The 14,709-nt window shown below is 62.9% G+C and overlaps 2 protein-coding genes across 2 annotated transcripts in view; one reads left to right on the forward strand and one right to left on the reverse strand.

Annotated features, from left to right (window-relative positions):
• SMARCD2 (SWI/SNF related BAF chromatin remodeling complex subunit D2) overlaps positions 1-6,782 on the forward strand; it is a 20,478-nt gene extending 13,696 nt beyond the window's left edge. The window contains exons 5-13 of the mRNA XM_071577678.1: positions 256-375; positions 868-963; positions 1,851-1,952; positions 2,578-2,739; positions 3,116-3,213; positions 4,012-4,147; positions 4,254-4,376; positions 4,676-4,777; positions 5,781-6,782. Coding sequence (XP_071433779.1) covers positions 256-375; positions 868-963; positions 1,851-1,952; positions 2,578-2,739; positions 3,116-3,213; positions 4,012-4,147; positions 4,254-4,376; positions 4,676-4,777; positions 5,781-5,834 — 993 coding nt within the window. The 3' untranslated portion in view covers positions 5,835-6,782. The remainder of the gene's footprint in view (positions 1-255; positions 376-867; positions 964-1,850; positions 1,953-2,577; positions 2,740-3,115; positions 3,214-4,011; positions 4,148-4,253; positions 4,377-4,675; positions 4,778-5,780) is intronic.
• PSMC5 (proteasome 26S subunit, ATPase 5) lies at positions 6,322-14,365 on the reverse strand. The gene is made up of 12 exons (XM_071577679.1): positions 14,282-14,365; positions 12,765-12,836; positions 10,334-10,403; positions 10,096-10,193; positions 9,738-9,794; positions 8,312-8,542; positions 8,106-8,232; positions 7,814-8,004; positions 7,639-7,737; positions 7,440-7,550; positions 7,273-7,359; positions 6,322-6,958 (listed from the first exon to the last, which is right to left on the reverse strand). Exons 1-12 carry the CDS (start codon positions 14,318-14,320, stop codon positions 6,905-6,907), a joined length of 1,236 nt encoding a protein of 411 aa, XP_071433780.1. The 5' UTR covers positions 14,321-14,365; the 3' UTR covers positions 6,322-6,904.
• Positions 14,366-14,709: the final 344 nt, after the last annotated feature.

Consider the following 14,709-nt stretch of genomic DNA (forward strand, 5'->3'; position numbering starts at 1 on the left):
CCTTTATGGTCAAATCCAGCCATCAGCCCAGCACCATCACTGAAGTGGCACATTCATTGGATGCTTCCAGGGCTGGTGACTCCACCACTGCCCTGGGCAGCCCTTCAATGCTTTACAACCCTCTCTGTGAAAAAACATCCCCTGATATCCAATGTGAACCTCCCCTGGTGCACCCTCTCATCCAGAAGTGGCAATGGGTGCTGCAGTTCCCCTCTCACTCCAGTCACCCCCATTTCCTGGTGTCCCATTCCACAGCAAAAGAGGAAGCTGAGGATTTACATCTCCAACACCTTCACCCCAGCCAAAGAAGAGGGAGAGGGCGGGGAACGTGTGGCCTCCTGGGAGCTGCGTGTGGAGGGCAAACTGCTGGAGGATGTGAGGATCCTGGAGGGAGGAAGTGGTGGGGGAAGGATGGTCCATAAGGATCCAGGAGGCAGGAGGTGGTGGGCAGAGTTATGGTCCATAAGGATCCAGGAGGTGGGTGGGGGGAGTGATGGTCCATAAGGATCCTGGAGGGAGGAGGTGGTGGGCAGAGTTATGGTCCATAAGGATCCAGGAGAGAGGAGGTGGTGGGGGGAGTGATGGTCCATAAGGATCCAGGAAGGAGGAGGTGGTGGGCAGAGTTATGGTCCATAAGGATCCAGGAGGCAGGAGGTGGTGGAGGAGTGATGGTCCATAAGGATCCAGGAGAGAGGAAGTAGTGGGGGAGTGATGGTCCATGAGGATCCAGGAGGTTGAAGTCCTGGTCCTGTGTGCCAAGAGCCCAGGGGGATGTCCATCTGGGATCCACTCCAGGGGCTGGAGGTGGGGCTGGGCTGGGGCCCTCCCTGGCTGGGATCAGACGAGTCTCTGCTGCTCTGTTTGCAGCCAAGCAAGCAGAAGAGAAAGTTCTCCTCCTTCTTCAAGAGCCTGGTCATCGAGCTGGACAAGGAGCTGTATGGGCCAGACAACCATCTGGTGGAGGTGAGGCAGGAGGGGTGGGCCCAGTGGGACAAGGGAGGTCCTGCTGCTTCCCCTCTGAGTGCTCAGCTCCCCAGCCCAGGGCCTGTCCTGCTGCCAGGTTTTACCAAGGTGTTTGTGGGTGCCAGGGAGCAGTGCCAAACCCTCCTCAGGGGGCCATGCTGCTTTTCAGGCTCAAGTTTAGGGCTTTTTTTTTTTCCTGGTGCTGCTTCCTGGCAGCAGCTGCCCCCAAGTCCACAGCCAGAGCCAGGAGTTGTGGGGCCACAGTGAGGATGTGGCTCCAGGGGCAGCCCTGGCCCCTCAAACTGGCACCAGTGAGGCCCCACACAGGTGATGGTGCCACAGGAGGCTCATCCACACATCCCAGTGCCATGGAGAAGGAAGGGTTTGCTCTCTTGCCTCTCAGCTGAGCTGGGAGGTCCTCAGGGAGATGAAACACTGTGAGTGGGATCAGAGCTTTTTTGGGTGTTCCTGCATGGAGCAGCTTTCCCTGCACCAGCTCCTGCTTTTCCCTGTGGGAAACGCTCATTTCTGTGGTGGTGCTCAGTGTGATGGGAATCCCCTCCCCATGGGGCTGTGAGCAGCTCTGATGTGCAGTGGCTGAGGCAGGAGTGATCCTGCAGTGGCTCCAGGAGCTCTTGGAGCCCTTGACATCAAACACTCAGGGCTGGAACTGCCTCAGCCCATCCAAATGTTGATCCAGCACTGGGCTGGAGCAATCCAGCTGGACTGGGTGTCACCCACTGCCACCAGACTCCCAGAACTGCCAGGGGTGGGCTCCAGGCTGTCTGCCCATGCCAGACCCCCAGCACCAGCTCTGCAGACACAAAGCCTGGCAGCAGGTGGCTTGTCCTGCTCCTGGATTGACCAGTGGCCCCTTGGTCTGGCAGTGGCACCGGATGCCCACGACCCAGGAGACCGACGGCTTCCAGGTGAAGCGTCCCGGGGATGTCAATGTGAAGTGCACTCTGCTGCTCATGTTGGACCACCAGGTACAGCCCTGGGGCCTCCCAGGGGCTGGGGGTACCTGCTGCCCTCCCTCAGTGTGGCTCCCCTGGGAGGGGCAGCCCAGGGTGGGCAGGGGGCTGGGGTGAGGGTCGGGGGGAGGGTTGGGGGGACTCAGGAATGTAAAGGGGCACAAGGAGTTCTGAGCATGGAGCCACAGCCTGCAGTGGCACAGGGGCTGTGGGACACTGTGCTGCTCAGAGGGGCCTCCCAAGTGCCAGACAGACCCTCCACTTCTTTGGGCATCAGAAGGAATTTCTTCCTGGGAAGGGTTATTAAATGTTGGAAGGGGCTGCCCAGGGAGGTGGTGGAGCCCCATCACTTGAGGTGTTCAGGAAAGGACTGGACATGGCACTCGGTGCTCTGGGCTGGGTGACAAGGTGGTGATGGGTCACAGGTTGGAGGTCTTCATAGAATCACAGAATCATAGAATGGATTGGGTTGGAAAAGGCCTCCCGAGATCATCAAGTCCAACCCTTGGTCCAACTCCAGTCCCTTTACCAGATCATGGCACTCAGTGCCACGGCCAAGCTCAGCTGAAAAACCTCCAGAGATGGGGATGGTCTTTTCCAACCTCAGTGATTGTGTGACTGACCCTCTGTGTCCCTGCAGCCCCCCCAGTACAAGCTGGACCCCCGGCTGGCCCGGCTGCTGGGGGTGCACACCCAGACCCGTGCCAGCATCATGCAGGCCCTCTGGCTCTACATCAAGCACAACAAGCTGCAGGACAGCCACGAGAAGGAGTACATCAACTGCAACCGCTACTTCCGCCAGGTACCACACCTGGGAGGGGCACAACCCCCTGCCCACCCCTCCAGCCAGGAAAAGCCCCTTCCCCGACTGCCACAGACCCCCCTGGCTGCCACAGACCCCCCTGGCTGCCACAGACCCCCCTGGCTGCCACAGACCCCCCTGGCTGACACAGACCCCCCTGGCTGCCACAGACCCCCCTGGCTGACACAGACCCCCCTGGCTGACACAGACCCCCCTGGCTGACACAGACCCCCCGGCTCCATTTACCCCTGCCCCAGGCCCTGGGTTTGCATCTCTCACCTTGCCATGCTCACACCAGGGCCGGGGATGCCCCCACCTTCCCCACCTGGACAGGTGGAAGGACATGGACAGCAAACACTCTGCTTTGCCCCCCCAGATCTTCAACTGCATCCGCATGCGCTTCTCCGAGATCCCCATGAAGCTGGCAGGGCTCCTGCAGCACCCAGACCCCATCATCATCAACCACACCATCAGGTGGGCAGCAGTCCTGGGGCAGGGGGCTCCGTGGGGTGGGCAGTGGGATGGGCAGTGTCCCTGGGAATGGGAGGCTCCATGGGGTGGGCAGTGGGATGGGCAGTGTCCCTGGGAATGGGAGGGTGGGCAGTGGGATGGGCAGTGTCCCTGAGAATGGAAGGCTCTATGGGGTGGCCAGTGGCATGGGCAGTGTCCCTGGGAATGGAAGGCTCCATGGGGTGGGCAGTGTCCCCAGGAATAGGGGAGGCTCCATGGGGTGGGGAGTGGGCCAGGCAGTGTCCCTGGGAATGGGGACTCTCTGGGCTCAGAGGGGGCCAGGCAGTGTCCCTGGGAATGGGGACTCTCTGGGCTCAGAGGGGGCCAGGCAGTGTCCCTGGGAATGGGGACTCTCTGGGCTCAGAGGGGGCCAGGCAGTGTCCCTGGGAATGGGGACTCTCTGGGCTCAGAGTGGGCCAGGCAGTGTCCCTGGGAATGGGGGCTCTCTGGGCTCAGAGGGGGCCAGGCAGTGTCCCTGGGAATGGGGACTCTCTGGGCTCAGAGGGGGCCAGGCAGTGTCCCTGGGAATGGGGACTCTCTGGGCTCAGAGGGGGCCAGGCAGTGTCTTCAGGCTCCATCGAGTGGAGGGGCAGGAGGCTCTGAGGTCTCCAGCCCAAAGGACTGGTGAGCACAAGTCCCCTGGGAGGGGAAGAATCAGCCAGACAAATCTGGGGGTTCCCTGGGGCAGTGGGGGGCTTGATCCACCCCCAGCAGGGTGTGGGCTGAGGAAGTGTCCCCCCAAACACTGTGGGTTCCTCCCAGCGTGGACCCCAATGACCAGAAGAAGACGGCCTGCTACGACATCGACGTGGAGGTGGACGATCCCCTGAAGGCTCAGATGAGCAACTTCCTGGCTTCCACCACCAACCAGCAGGAAATTGCCTCCCTGGATGCCAAGGTGGGGGGCTCCTGCCAGGGCACAGCCCCGAGGAGCTGGGGAAAAGTGTGGTGATGTCCTGTTTGGGGCAGGGCAGAGCTCCCTCTCACTCCTCTCCTCTCCCCAGATTCATGAGACCATCGAATCCATCAACCAGCTGAAGACACAGAGGGATTTCATGCTGAGCTTCAGCAACAACCCACAGGATTTCATCCAGGAATGGATCAAATCCCAGAGGAGGGACCTCAAGGTAAAGGAGAGGTGTTGCCCAGGGAGGTTTAGGTTGGATATTAGGAAAGATTTCATGGAAAACATTGTGCAGTCCTGGCCCAGGCTGCCCCGTGTGGTGGTGGAGTCACCATCCCTGGAAGTGTTCAAAAACATGGATGTGGCTGCTGGGGACGTGGCTTAGTGATGGGTTGATGGTTGGACTTGATCTTAAGGGCTTTTCCAATCTTAGCCATTCCATAATTCTCAACCCCTGGGCTGGGAGGAGGTTTGGGCCCCCCCGGTGCTCACTGCCTGTGCCCCACCCTGTGTGTTGCTCAGATCATCACGGATGTGATCGGGAACCCCGAGGAGGAGCGGAGAGCCGAGTTCTACCAGCAGCCCTGGGCACAGGAGGCTGTGGGCAGACACATCTTTGCCAAGGTGGGCTCTGGGCCATGCCAGGGGGTGTGGAATGGGTTGCGATGGCACTGAGGGGTCCCTCTGACCACCCTGGTCTCTGCCAGGTTGGGCACAGAGTGGCTGGAGAGCAGCCAGGCAGAGGGACCTGGGGGGACTGAGGGACAGGAAGCTCAACAGGAGCCACCAGTGTGCCCAGGTGGCCAAGAAGGCCAAGGGGATCCTGGCCTGGATCCAAACTAGCGTGGCCAGCAGGCCCAGAGCAGTGACCCTTCCCCTGGACTCTGCCTTGGGGAGGCCACACCTTGAGTGTTGTGTTCAGTTCTGGGCCCCTCAGTTGAGGAAAGAGATTGAGGGGCTGGAGCGGGGCCAGAGAAGAGCAACGAGGCTGGAGAAGGGACTGGATGTGGCTCTGAGTGTCCTCTGAAACACCTCCAGGGACAGAGAATCCACCATGTCTTGATCCAACCCCACTGTGGTCACCAGCCCAGGGCACAGAGTGCCAGAGTGATCCCAGTGGGGTTGGATCAAGGGTTGGGTTTGATCATCAGAGGTCTCTTCCAACCCAACTGAGAAGAGCAACGAGGCTGGAGAAGGGACTGGAGCACAAGTGCTGTGGGGAGAGGCTGAGGGAGCTGGGGGTGTTCAGCCTGGAGAAGAGGAGGCTCAGAGGTGACCTCAGCACTGTCTGGAACTGCCTGAAGGGAAGTTCTGGCCAGGTGGGGGTTGGTCTCTTCTCCCAGGCACTCAGCAATAGGACAAGGGGGCACGATGGGCTCAAGCTGTGCCAGGGGAAATTGAAGTTGGAGAGCAGAAAGAAATTCTTTGCAGAGAGAGTGCTCAGGGATTGGAATGGGCTGCCCAGAGAGGGGGTGGATTCCCCATCCCTGGAGGTTTTTCAGCTGAGCTTGGCCGTGGCACTGAGTGCCATGATCTGGTAAAGGGACTGGAGTTGGACCAAGGGTTGGACTTGATGATCTCGGAGGTCTTTTCCAACCCAATCCATTCTAGGATTATGTGTTTCTAGGTCCAGCAGCGCCGGCAGGAACTGGAACAAGTGCTCGGGATCCGCCTCACCTAAAGGGCGGGCGGGGGCTGGGGAGCTCCTCCTCCCTCGCTGCTGCCTGAGCCTGACGGTACTTACTGGAATCAAACAGCACTTGCACAAACCCGACGTGCCTGCAGGGACTGGGATCCGCTCCCACCCCTGCGCTCCGCGGGGCTGGGCAGTTCTGGCCCCGGCAGAGCACAGAGGGGGTCCCTGCTCCCCCCAAAGCCCCGCAGTAACGCACCCTCCTGCTTTGCATCGTGCCCCTCCCTTAGAGCCCCCGCGGCCCTCCCGCTGCTCCCCAGAAACCTCCAAAGCTGGGAGGAGCTGCCTGTGCCCAGGGGGAGGTGCTGCCACCCCTCCCCGAGCCCAGCGGGCCCAGCCCTGCCCCTCTTCAACCAAAGTTTGTCATTCCAAACGCCAGCCCCGCCCCCGGCCCCGCTGGTGCCCGGCGTTTTGCACTATTTTTGTGAACAGGTTTTATATAAAAAAAAAGCAAACAAACAAAAAAAAATGGAAGCGTTTTGTACAGTGGGTTTGTATTTGATTAATATATTGAGTTCCTCTTCCTGCACTCACGGCCTGGGCTCTGCAGGGGCTCAGGGTGTGACACGGAACCAAGGGTTTAGGTTAAGTGTTTGACAATCGATTCATTTCTCCCCCCCCTCCCCCTGTTTTACATAATTAGTGACTCATCTTGAGGGGGCAGAGGGGGCAGCTCTGCCCCCAGGAGCCTGCGGGCAATGGGGGCACCAGGGCACCAAAACTAGAGACAGTGGGGAGGGAGGGGACCACAGGGACAGTGCCAGCACCTGGCAGCTCCCCCAAGTGCCTTGGCCCCCCCACCCGCAGGCTCCCGAGGGGAGGGGGCGTTTACATATTCCCAGGGTGTTCCCAGGCTCAGGGGTGCCTGCTCTGCCTCTTGTGTAACCTTTTTTTTTGTCTATTTTGGATATTTTCTAATAAAACCAGTTAGCAGCAGCTCTGTGGGGGTGTGTTGAGTCCTGCAGCTCTGGGGAATCTGTGTGGAGTCGTGACCCTGTCCCCAGATCAGCCTCCAGCCCTGGCCTGAGTGGCACTTTAGAGTGACAGCAGCCTCACCGTTACTTCCACAGCTTCTTGATGGACATGTTCTTCTCACTGTCCTTCTGCATCACCTGCGTGGGGAGGGGGAAAGGGTTGGCTCCAGCACCCACCCCTCAAATTGGGTGCTAACAATGCCCCAAAACATCCCCACCACCAAAGCTCGGCCCTGCGCCAGGAAAGCACAGCAGCCTCTCCATGTCACTGTGCCCCAACAGCCTCTTCCATGTCACTGACACAGGATCAACCCCCTTAACGCTGCTCTTTGTCCCCAGGACCGACCCCCTCCAAGCCCTGCAGCTCCCATGTGCTGGCTGACAGTGCCCAGGACACTTTGTGCCCCCAAACCCCTGGCCCCCTCCCTTTCCACCTCCCACCTGGCACTTACCTTGGCCACAGCCATTTCAAAGTCCTCCTGCGTGACGTGCACCCGCCTCTCCCTCAGCGCGTACATTCCTGCTTCTGTGCACACGCCCTGGGGGGACAGGCACGTCACCCACCGCCCCCAGTGCCGCCCCCAGTGCCCCCCAGTGTCCCCCAGTGTCCCCAGCTCACCTTCACCTCCGCGCCCGACGCCCCCGGCATCAGCTCCGCGATCTTCCGCAGGTTGATGCCCCGCGTCAGGTTCATTTTCCGGGAGTGGATCTTGAGGATGTCCAGGCGGGCCTGGAGCATTGGCACAGGGAAGGTGGAGCCACTGGCACAGCTCCCAGGGGGAGGAGGGGGACAGCAGGGACCAGGGCCACCCACTTACCTCCTCATTGGGAGGGGGGAACTCAATCTTCCTGTCGATGCGGCCGGGGCGCAGCAGAGCCGAGTCCAGGATGTCGATGCGGTTCGTGGCCATGATCACCTGCACGGTGACAAGTGTCACCACTGTGGGGCTGGCACGACACGGCCCCGTCCCCAGGCAGGGCTGGCACCCCTACCTTGATGTTCTTGGTGGCCTCGAAGCCATCGAGCTGGTTGAGGAGCTCCAGCATGGTGCGCTGCACCTCGCTGTCCCCGCCCGAGCCGCCCTCCAGGCGGGAGGAGCCGATGGAGTCGATCTCGTCCATGAAGATGATGGAGGGCGCGTGTTCCCGCGCCATCACGAACAGCTCCCGCACCATGCGGGCACCTGCGGGGGCACAGGGCTGAGCCTGGCACCGGGACCACCCCAGGGGACAGCCCCGAGGTCACCCAGCCCCCCCAGAGCCGCCTCCCCCTGTGCCCCGTTACCTTCCCCGATGAACTTCTGCACCAGCTCCGAGCCCGACACGCGGATGAAGGTGCAGTCGGTGTGATGGGCCACGGCCCTGGCCAGCAAGGTCTTGCCTGTGCCGGGGGGGCCGTAGAGCAGCACCCCCTGAAACAGTCACACAGACACATCAGACCCTGCTGGGGACACGGGAACACCCCCAGGCCACCCCCCCAGCAGTGCTTGCCTTGGGCTGGGCGATCCCCAGCGCCTCGAAGAGCTCCGGGTGCTTCACAGGCAGCTCAATCACTTCCTTGATCTCCTTGATCTGCTTGTCCAGGCCCCCGATCATCTCATATGTGGAATCTGGGACCTTCTCCACCATCATCAGGGACACGAGCGGGTCCACCTTGTTGGGCAGGATCTTGTGCAGGGTGTAGCTGTCGTTCCGCAGGGCCACGCGGCAGTTCGGTGTCACCTGTGGGGACACGGGGGGGAACAGTGTCCCTGCCAGCCCCGGGGGGGGAACAGTGTCCCTGCCAGCCCTGGGGGTGGGCATCAGTGTCCCTGCCAGCCCCAGGGGGGGAACAGTGTCCCTGCTAACCCTGGGAATGGGCATCAGTGTCCCTGCCAGCCCTGGGGATGGGCATCAGTGTCCCTGCCAGCCCCAGGGGGGGAACAGTGTCCCTGCTAACTCTGGGGGGGGAACAGTGTCCCTGCCAGCCCCAGGAAAGGAACAGTGTCCCCGCTAACCCTGGGGGTGGGCATCAGTGTCCCTGCCACGTCCAGGGGTGATCAGTGTCCCTGCTAACCCTGGGGATGGGCATCAGTGTCCCTGCCAGCCCCAGGAAGGGAACAGTGTCCCTGCTAACCCTGGGGATGGGCATCAGTGTCCCTGCCAGCCCCAGAGGGGGAAACAGTGTCCCTGCTAACCCTGGGGATGGGCATCAGTGTCCCTGCCAGCCCCAGGAAGGGAACAGTGTCCCTGCTAACCCTGGGGGATGGGCATCAGTGTCCCTGCCAGCCCCAGGAGGGGAACAGTGTCCCTGCCAGCCCTGGGGATGGGCATCAGTGTCCCTGCCAGCCCCCAGGAGGGGAACAGTGTCCCTGCCAGCCCTGGGGATGGGCATCAGTGTCCCTGCTAACCCTGGGGATGGGCATCAGTGTCCCTGCCAGCCCTGGGGATGGGCATCAGTGTCCCTGCCAGCCCCATGCGGCGAACAGTGGCCCTGCTAACTCTGGGGGTGGGCATCAGTGTCCCTGCTAACCCTGGGGATGGGCATCAGTGTCCCTGCCAGCCCCAGGGGGGGAACAGTGTCCCTGCTAACCCTGGGGATGGGCATCAGTGTCCCTGCCAGCCCCAGGAGGGGAACAGTGTCCCTGCTAACCCTGGGGATGGGCATCAGTGTCCCTGCCACGTCCAGGGGGTGATCAATGTCCCTGGCAGCTCCAGAGGATCATCAGTGTTCCTGCCAGCTCCAGGAGGGGATCAGATCAGTGTCCCTGCCAACCCTGGGGGTGGGCATCAGTGTCCCTGCCAGCCCCAGCAGGGGGATCAGATCAGTGTCCCTGCCAATCCTGGGAGGGGGATCAGTGTCCCTGCCAGCCCCAGCAGGGGGATCAGTGCCCCTGCCAGCCCCAGGGGCACCAGGCAGGACCCCTCCCACACTCACGTCATTAATGTCGATGTTCTTGTCCACGTCCACCACGAACTTCCCCTCTGGGTGCACCTGGAATGCAGTGATGGCACCAGGAGTTATTTCTCTGGGAAGTTCTCTGTTTTATGCCCCATACCCACCAGTGGCTCAGAGCAGGAGGAAGGGACCAGGAGCTCAACCAACACCTTGTGGCTCCTCCTGCCTCTCCCCAGCCTGGGGAAGGCCTGGGCCAGGCACAGCCATCCCAAGGTGCTCCTCCAAAGAGCTGCCACATCCCTCCAGTGACATTCGCTCTGACCCCATGGGGACAGAGGGAGGGTCTCTCAGACCCCTCCCCAGCCCTGATCACCCTCAGGACAGCTCAGCCTCGTACCTTCACAAGCACCTTCTTCTTGTCCATGGCTCTCACCACCTCTCCCACGTAGGATCCCTGTTCCTGCAGCAGCTGCAGCTCCTCCCGCAGCAGCCGCACTGTGGAGAGGGACAGCTCAGCACCAGCCACAGCCCTGCAGGGGCAGAGGGGCAGCACGGGGGGCACAGGAGCCCCCAGCCCAGCCCAGAGCCCCAGGGGAGCAGGAGGAGGAGGAGGAGGAGGAAGGTTCAGGCCATACCCTTGGCATTCAGCTCGTTCCTCTGCGCTTGCAGCCGCCGCAGGTTCTGGCTCTTCTCGTTCACAATGAGCTGTGGGGGCAGAGAGTGGCTGAGTCCTTGGTGTCCTGTCAGGGCTCACCCAAACCCAGCCTGGCTGAGTCCTTGGTGTCCTGTCAGGGCTCACCCAGACCCAGCCTGGCTGAGTCCTTGGTGTCCTGGGCAAGGCTCACCCAGATCCAGCCTGGCTGAGTCCTTGGTGTCCTGTCAGGGCTCACCCAAACCCAGCCTGGCTGAGTCCTTGGTGTCCTGGGCAAGGCTCACCCAAACCCAGCCTGGCTGAGTCCTTGGTGTCCTGGCAAAGCTCAGCCAGACCCAGCGTGGGCACCAGCACTGTGGCTGTTATGGATTCATGGAATGGTTTGGCTTGGAAGGGATTATAAAAGTCATCTCATCCCACCACCCTGCAATGGGCAGGGACATCTTCCATCAAACCAGGGTGCTCCAGCCTGGCCTTGGACACTCCCAGGGCTGGGGCAGCCACAGCTTCTCAGTCCAACCTGTGCCAGGGCCTGCCCACCCTCCCAGCCAGGAATTCCTTCCCAATATCCAATCCCACCCTGCCCTGTGTCACCTGGGACAGGACCAGGATGGGAGCAGGACACAGCCAACCCCCCTCCAGGGTGGCAGCCCCTCACCCAGAGGGCTCTCAGCCCACACCACAGACTCATCTCGTGCCCCTCCAGAGCCCCCAGGGTGGGTCCTGGTGCTGCCACCCCCTGGGGCAGAGCATCCTCCTGCACCCCAGAAAGGGGCACCTGCAGCACAGGGAGTGCTGTGGGTGTCCCCAGGCCAGGGCAGGTGTGGGGACAGGGCCACCCAACCCTGGTGTGCCCAGGCAGGGCAGGTGTGGGGACAGGGCCACCCAGCCCTGGTGTCCCCAGGCAGGGCTGTGTGGGGACAGGGCCACCCATCCCTGGTGTCCCCAGGCAGGGCAGGTGAGGGGACAGGGCCACCCAGCCCTGGTGTCCCCAGGCAGGTGTGGGGACAGGGCCACCCAGCCCTGGTGTCCCCAGGCAGGTGTGGGGACAGGGCCACCCAGCCCTGGTGTCCCCAGGCAGGACAGGTGTGGGGACAGGGCCACCCAGCCCTGGTGTCCCCAGGCAGGGCAGGTGTGGGGACAGGACCACCCAGCCCTGGTGTCCCCAGACAGGGTTCTGTGGGGACAGGGCCACCCAGCCCTGGTGTCCCCAGGCAGGGCTGTGTGGGGACAGGGCCACCCAGCCCTGGTGTCCCCAGGCAGGTGTGGGGACAGGGCCACCCATCCCTGGTGTCCCCAGGCAGGGCTGTGTGGGGACAGGGCCACCCAGCCCTGGTGTCCCCAGGCAGGGCTGTGTGGGGACAGGGCCACCCATCCCTGGTGTGCCCAGGCAGGGCGGTGTGTGGTGACAGGACCACCCAGCCCTGGTGTCCCCAGGCAGGTGTGGGGACAGGGCCACCCAGCCCTGGTGTCCCCAGGCAGGTGTGGGGACAGGGCCACCCAGCCCTGGTGTCCCCAGGCTGGGACAGGTGTGGGGACAGGGCCACCCAGCCCTGGTGTCCCCAGGCAGGACAGGTGTGGGGACAGGGCCACCCAGCCCTGGTGTCCCCAGGCTGGGACAGGTGAGGGGACAGGGCCACCCATCCCTGGTGTCCCCAGGCAGGGCAGGTGTGGGGACAGGGCCACCCATCCCTGGTGTCCCCAGCCAGGTGTGGGGACAGGGCCACCCAGCCCTGGTGTCCCCAGCCAGGGCTGTGTGGGGACAGGGCGAGCCAGCCCTGGTGTCCCCAGGCAGGGCGGTGTGTGGGGACAGGGTCACCCAGCCCTGGTGTCCCCAGGCTGGGACAGGTGAGGGGACAGGGCCACCCATCCCTGGTGTCCCCAGGCAGGGCAGGTGTGGGGACAGGGCCACCCAGCCCTGGTGTCCCCAGGCAGGGCAGGACAGGGCGAGCGATCCCTGGTGTCCCCAGGCAGGGCAGGTGTGGGGACAGGGCCACCCATCCCTGGTGTCCCCAGGCAGGGCAGGTGAGGGGACAGGGCCACCCATCCCTGGTGTGCCCAGGCAGGTGTGGGGACAGGGCCACCCAGCCCTGGTGTCCCCAGGCAGGTGTGGGGACAGGGCCACCCAGCCCTGGTGTCCCCAGGCAGGGCAGGTGTGAGGACAGGGCCACTCAGCCCTGGTGTCCCCAGGCAGGACAGGTGTGAGGACAGGGCCACCCAGCCCTGGTGTCCCCAGGCAGGACAGGTGTGAGGACAGGGACACCCAGCCCTGGTGTCCCCAGACAGGACAGGTGTGGGGACAAGGCCACCCAGCCCTGGTGTCCCCAGGCAGGGCGGTGTGGGGACAGGGCCACCCAGCCCTGGTGTCCCCAGGCAGGACAGGTGTGAGGACAGGGCCACCCAGCAGGGCTCACCTGCAGCTCCTCGATCTTGGACAGGTAGTACTGCCGGAGCCCCGACCCGCCCTTCCCATCGTCCATCTCCATCTGGGGCAGAGCAGAACTCGCTGGCACGGGCACAAACCCACCTGTGCCCCCTGCCAGCCTCGCTGCTGCCACCCCAGTCCCCAGTTCCCACTCTGGAATAGGTCCTGGATTTCCCTTTGCCTCCCCCATCCTCTGTCCCTCTTGGATCCTGTGTTCCTTCTCCCCCATCCTCTGTCCCTCTTGGATCCTGTGTTCCTTCTCCTCCATCCTCTGTCCCTCTTGGATCCTGTGTTCCTTCTCCCCCATCCTCTGTCCCTCTTGGATCCTGTGTTCCTTCTCCCCCATCCTCTGTCCCTCTTGGATCCTGTGTTCCTTCTCCTCCATCCTCTGTCCCTCTTGGATCCTGTGTTCCTTCTCCCCCATCCTCTGTCCCTCTTGGATCCTGTGTTCCTTCTCCCCCATCCTCTGTCCCTCTTGGATCCTGTGTTCCTTCTCCCCCATCCTCTGTCCCTCTTGGATCCTGTGTTCCTTCTCCTCCATCCTTTGTCCCGTGTGTCCCAATTCCCACTCCAGGAGAGGTCCTGGGTCCTCCTTTCCCTTCTCATTCCTGCTCCAGGTCCCCAGTTTCCCTCGTAGTCCTCCCTGGGTCCCCTTTTCTTTCCCCTCCATTCTCTACCCCTCGGGTCCCAATTCCTCCTCCGGGACAGGTCCTGGATCCCTTTTTCCCTTCTCCTCATTCTCTGCTCCCGGTCCTCAATTACCCCCCCGAGTCCTTTCTGGGTCCTCTTTTCTCTGCTCTCCACCCTCTGTCCCTTGGTCCCAAATTCCCCCTTCACCCCTCCTGGACCCCCTTTTCCTTCCCCTCCATCCTTTGCCCCCCGATCCCCAGTTCCCCCTCTGGTCCCTCCTGGCTCTTCTTTCCCTCCCTCTCCACTCTCTGTCCCCCATTCCCCTCCCGATCCCTCGGCCCGGGCCCCGGCTCCGCTTTTCCCTCCCGCCCATCCTCTGTCCCCACTCTCCAGTTTCCCTCCGGACCCTTCCCTTTCCTCCCCCCTCAGCTTCCCGGTGCCCAGAGCAGCCCCAGCTCTCGGTCCCCTGTGGGTCCTCAGCCCATCCCATCCCATCCCAGCCCATCCCATCCCATCCCATCCCATCCCACCCCATCCCCATCCCATCCCCACCCCATCCCATCCCATCCCCATCCCACCCCATCCCATCCCCATCCTATCCCATCCCACCCCATCCCCATCCCATCCCACCCCATCCCATCCCATCCCATCCCACCCCATCCCCATCCCATCCCATCCCCATCCCATCCCATCCCATCCCGGCCCTCACGGCGGGGGCTGAGGCGAGACCCGCCGAGTCACGGCGCGGCCATGGCCGGGGCAGACCGGGCCGCAGCAGAGCCCTGGGGCCGCACGGAGCGCCCTGAGCCCCTCCCAGCCCCTGTCCCTGTCCCTGTCCTTGTCCCCGTCCCCGTCCCCGTCCCGGTCCCGCCGCACCTGCTCGGGCCCGTCCACCGCCATCTTCTCCGCCGGCATCGAGCCCCAACAAAGATGGCGCCCACTGCCTTCCCCTGCCCGGCCCCTGCGCGCCCGGCGTGATGGCGTCACTTCCTCTCTACCGCAGCCAAACAACGGCCGAGCGCTCGGGCACGGGGCGCATGCGCAATTACAACCAGCGCTGGCGCGGCCGCTCCGCCATCTTGGTAAGGTCAAAGCCGGTTTCTCGGTGTTATTAATCCCCGAAAGGGAAGTGCAGGGTGGCGGACGCGCCCCTGGCAGGAAACATCATTGTTATACGTGTCTTCCGTCATCTCCCTACTTCCCTGCCTCGCTGCAGCCCGCCCCGCCGCGGCGGAGGGCGTGCGCCACTCCCAACATGGCGGCTATCAGGGGACGAACCGGAAGTTAGCTGTCGGCGCGAGGCA

The sequence above is a fragment of the Pithys albifrons genome, chromosome 25, assembly GCF_047495875.1.
Source record: "Pithys albifrons albifrons isolate INPA30051 chromosome 25, PitAlb_v1, whole genome shotgun sequence".
Classification (NCBI taxonomy): domain Eukaryota; kingdom Metazoa; phylum Chordata; class Aves; order Passeriformes; family Thamnophilidae; genus Pithys; species Pithys albifrons.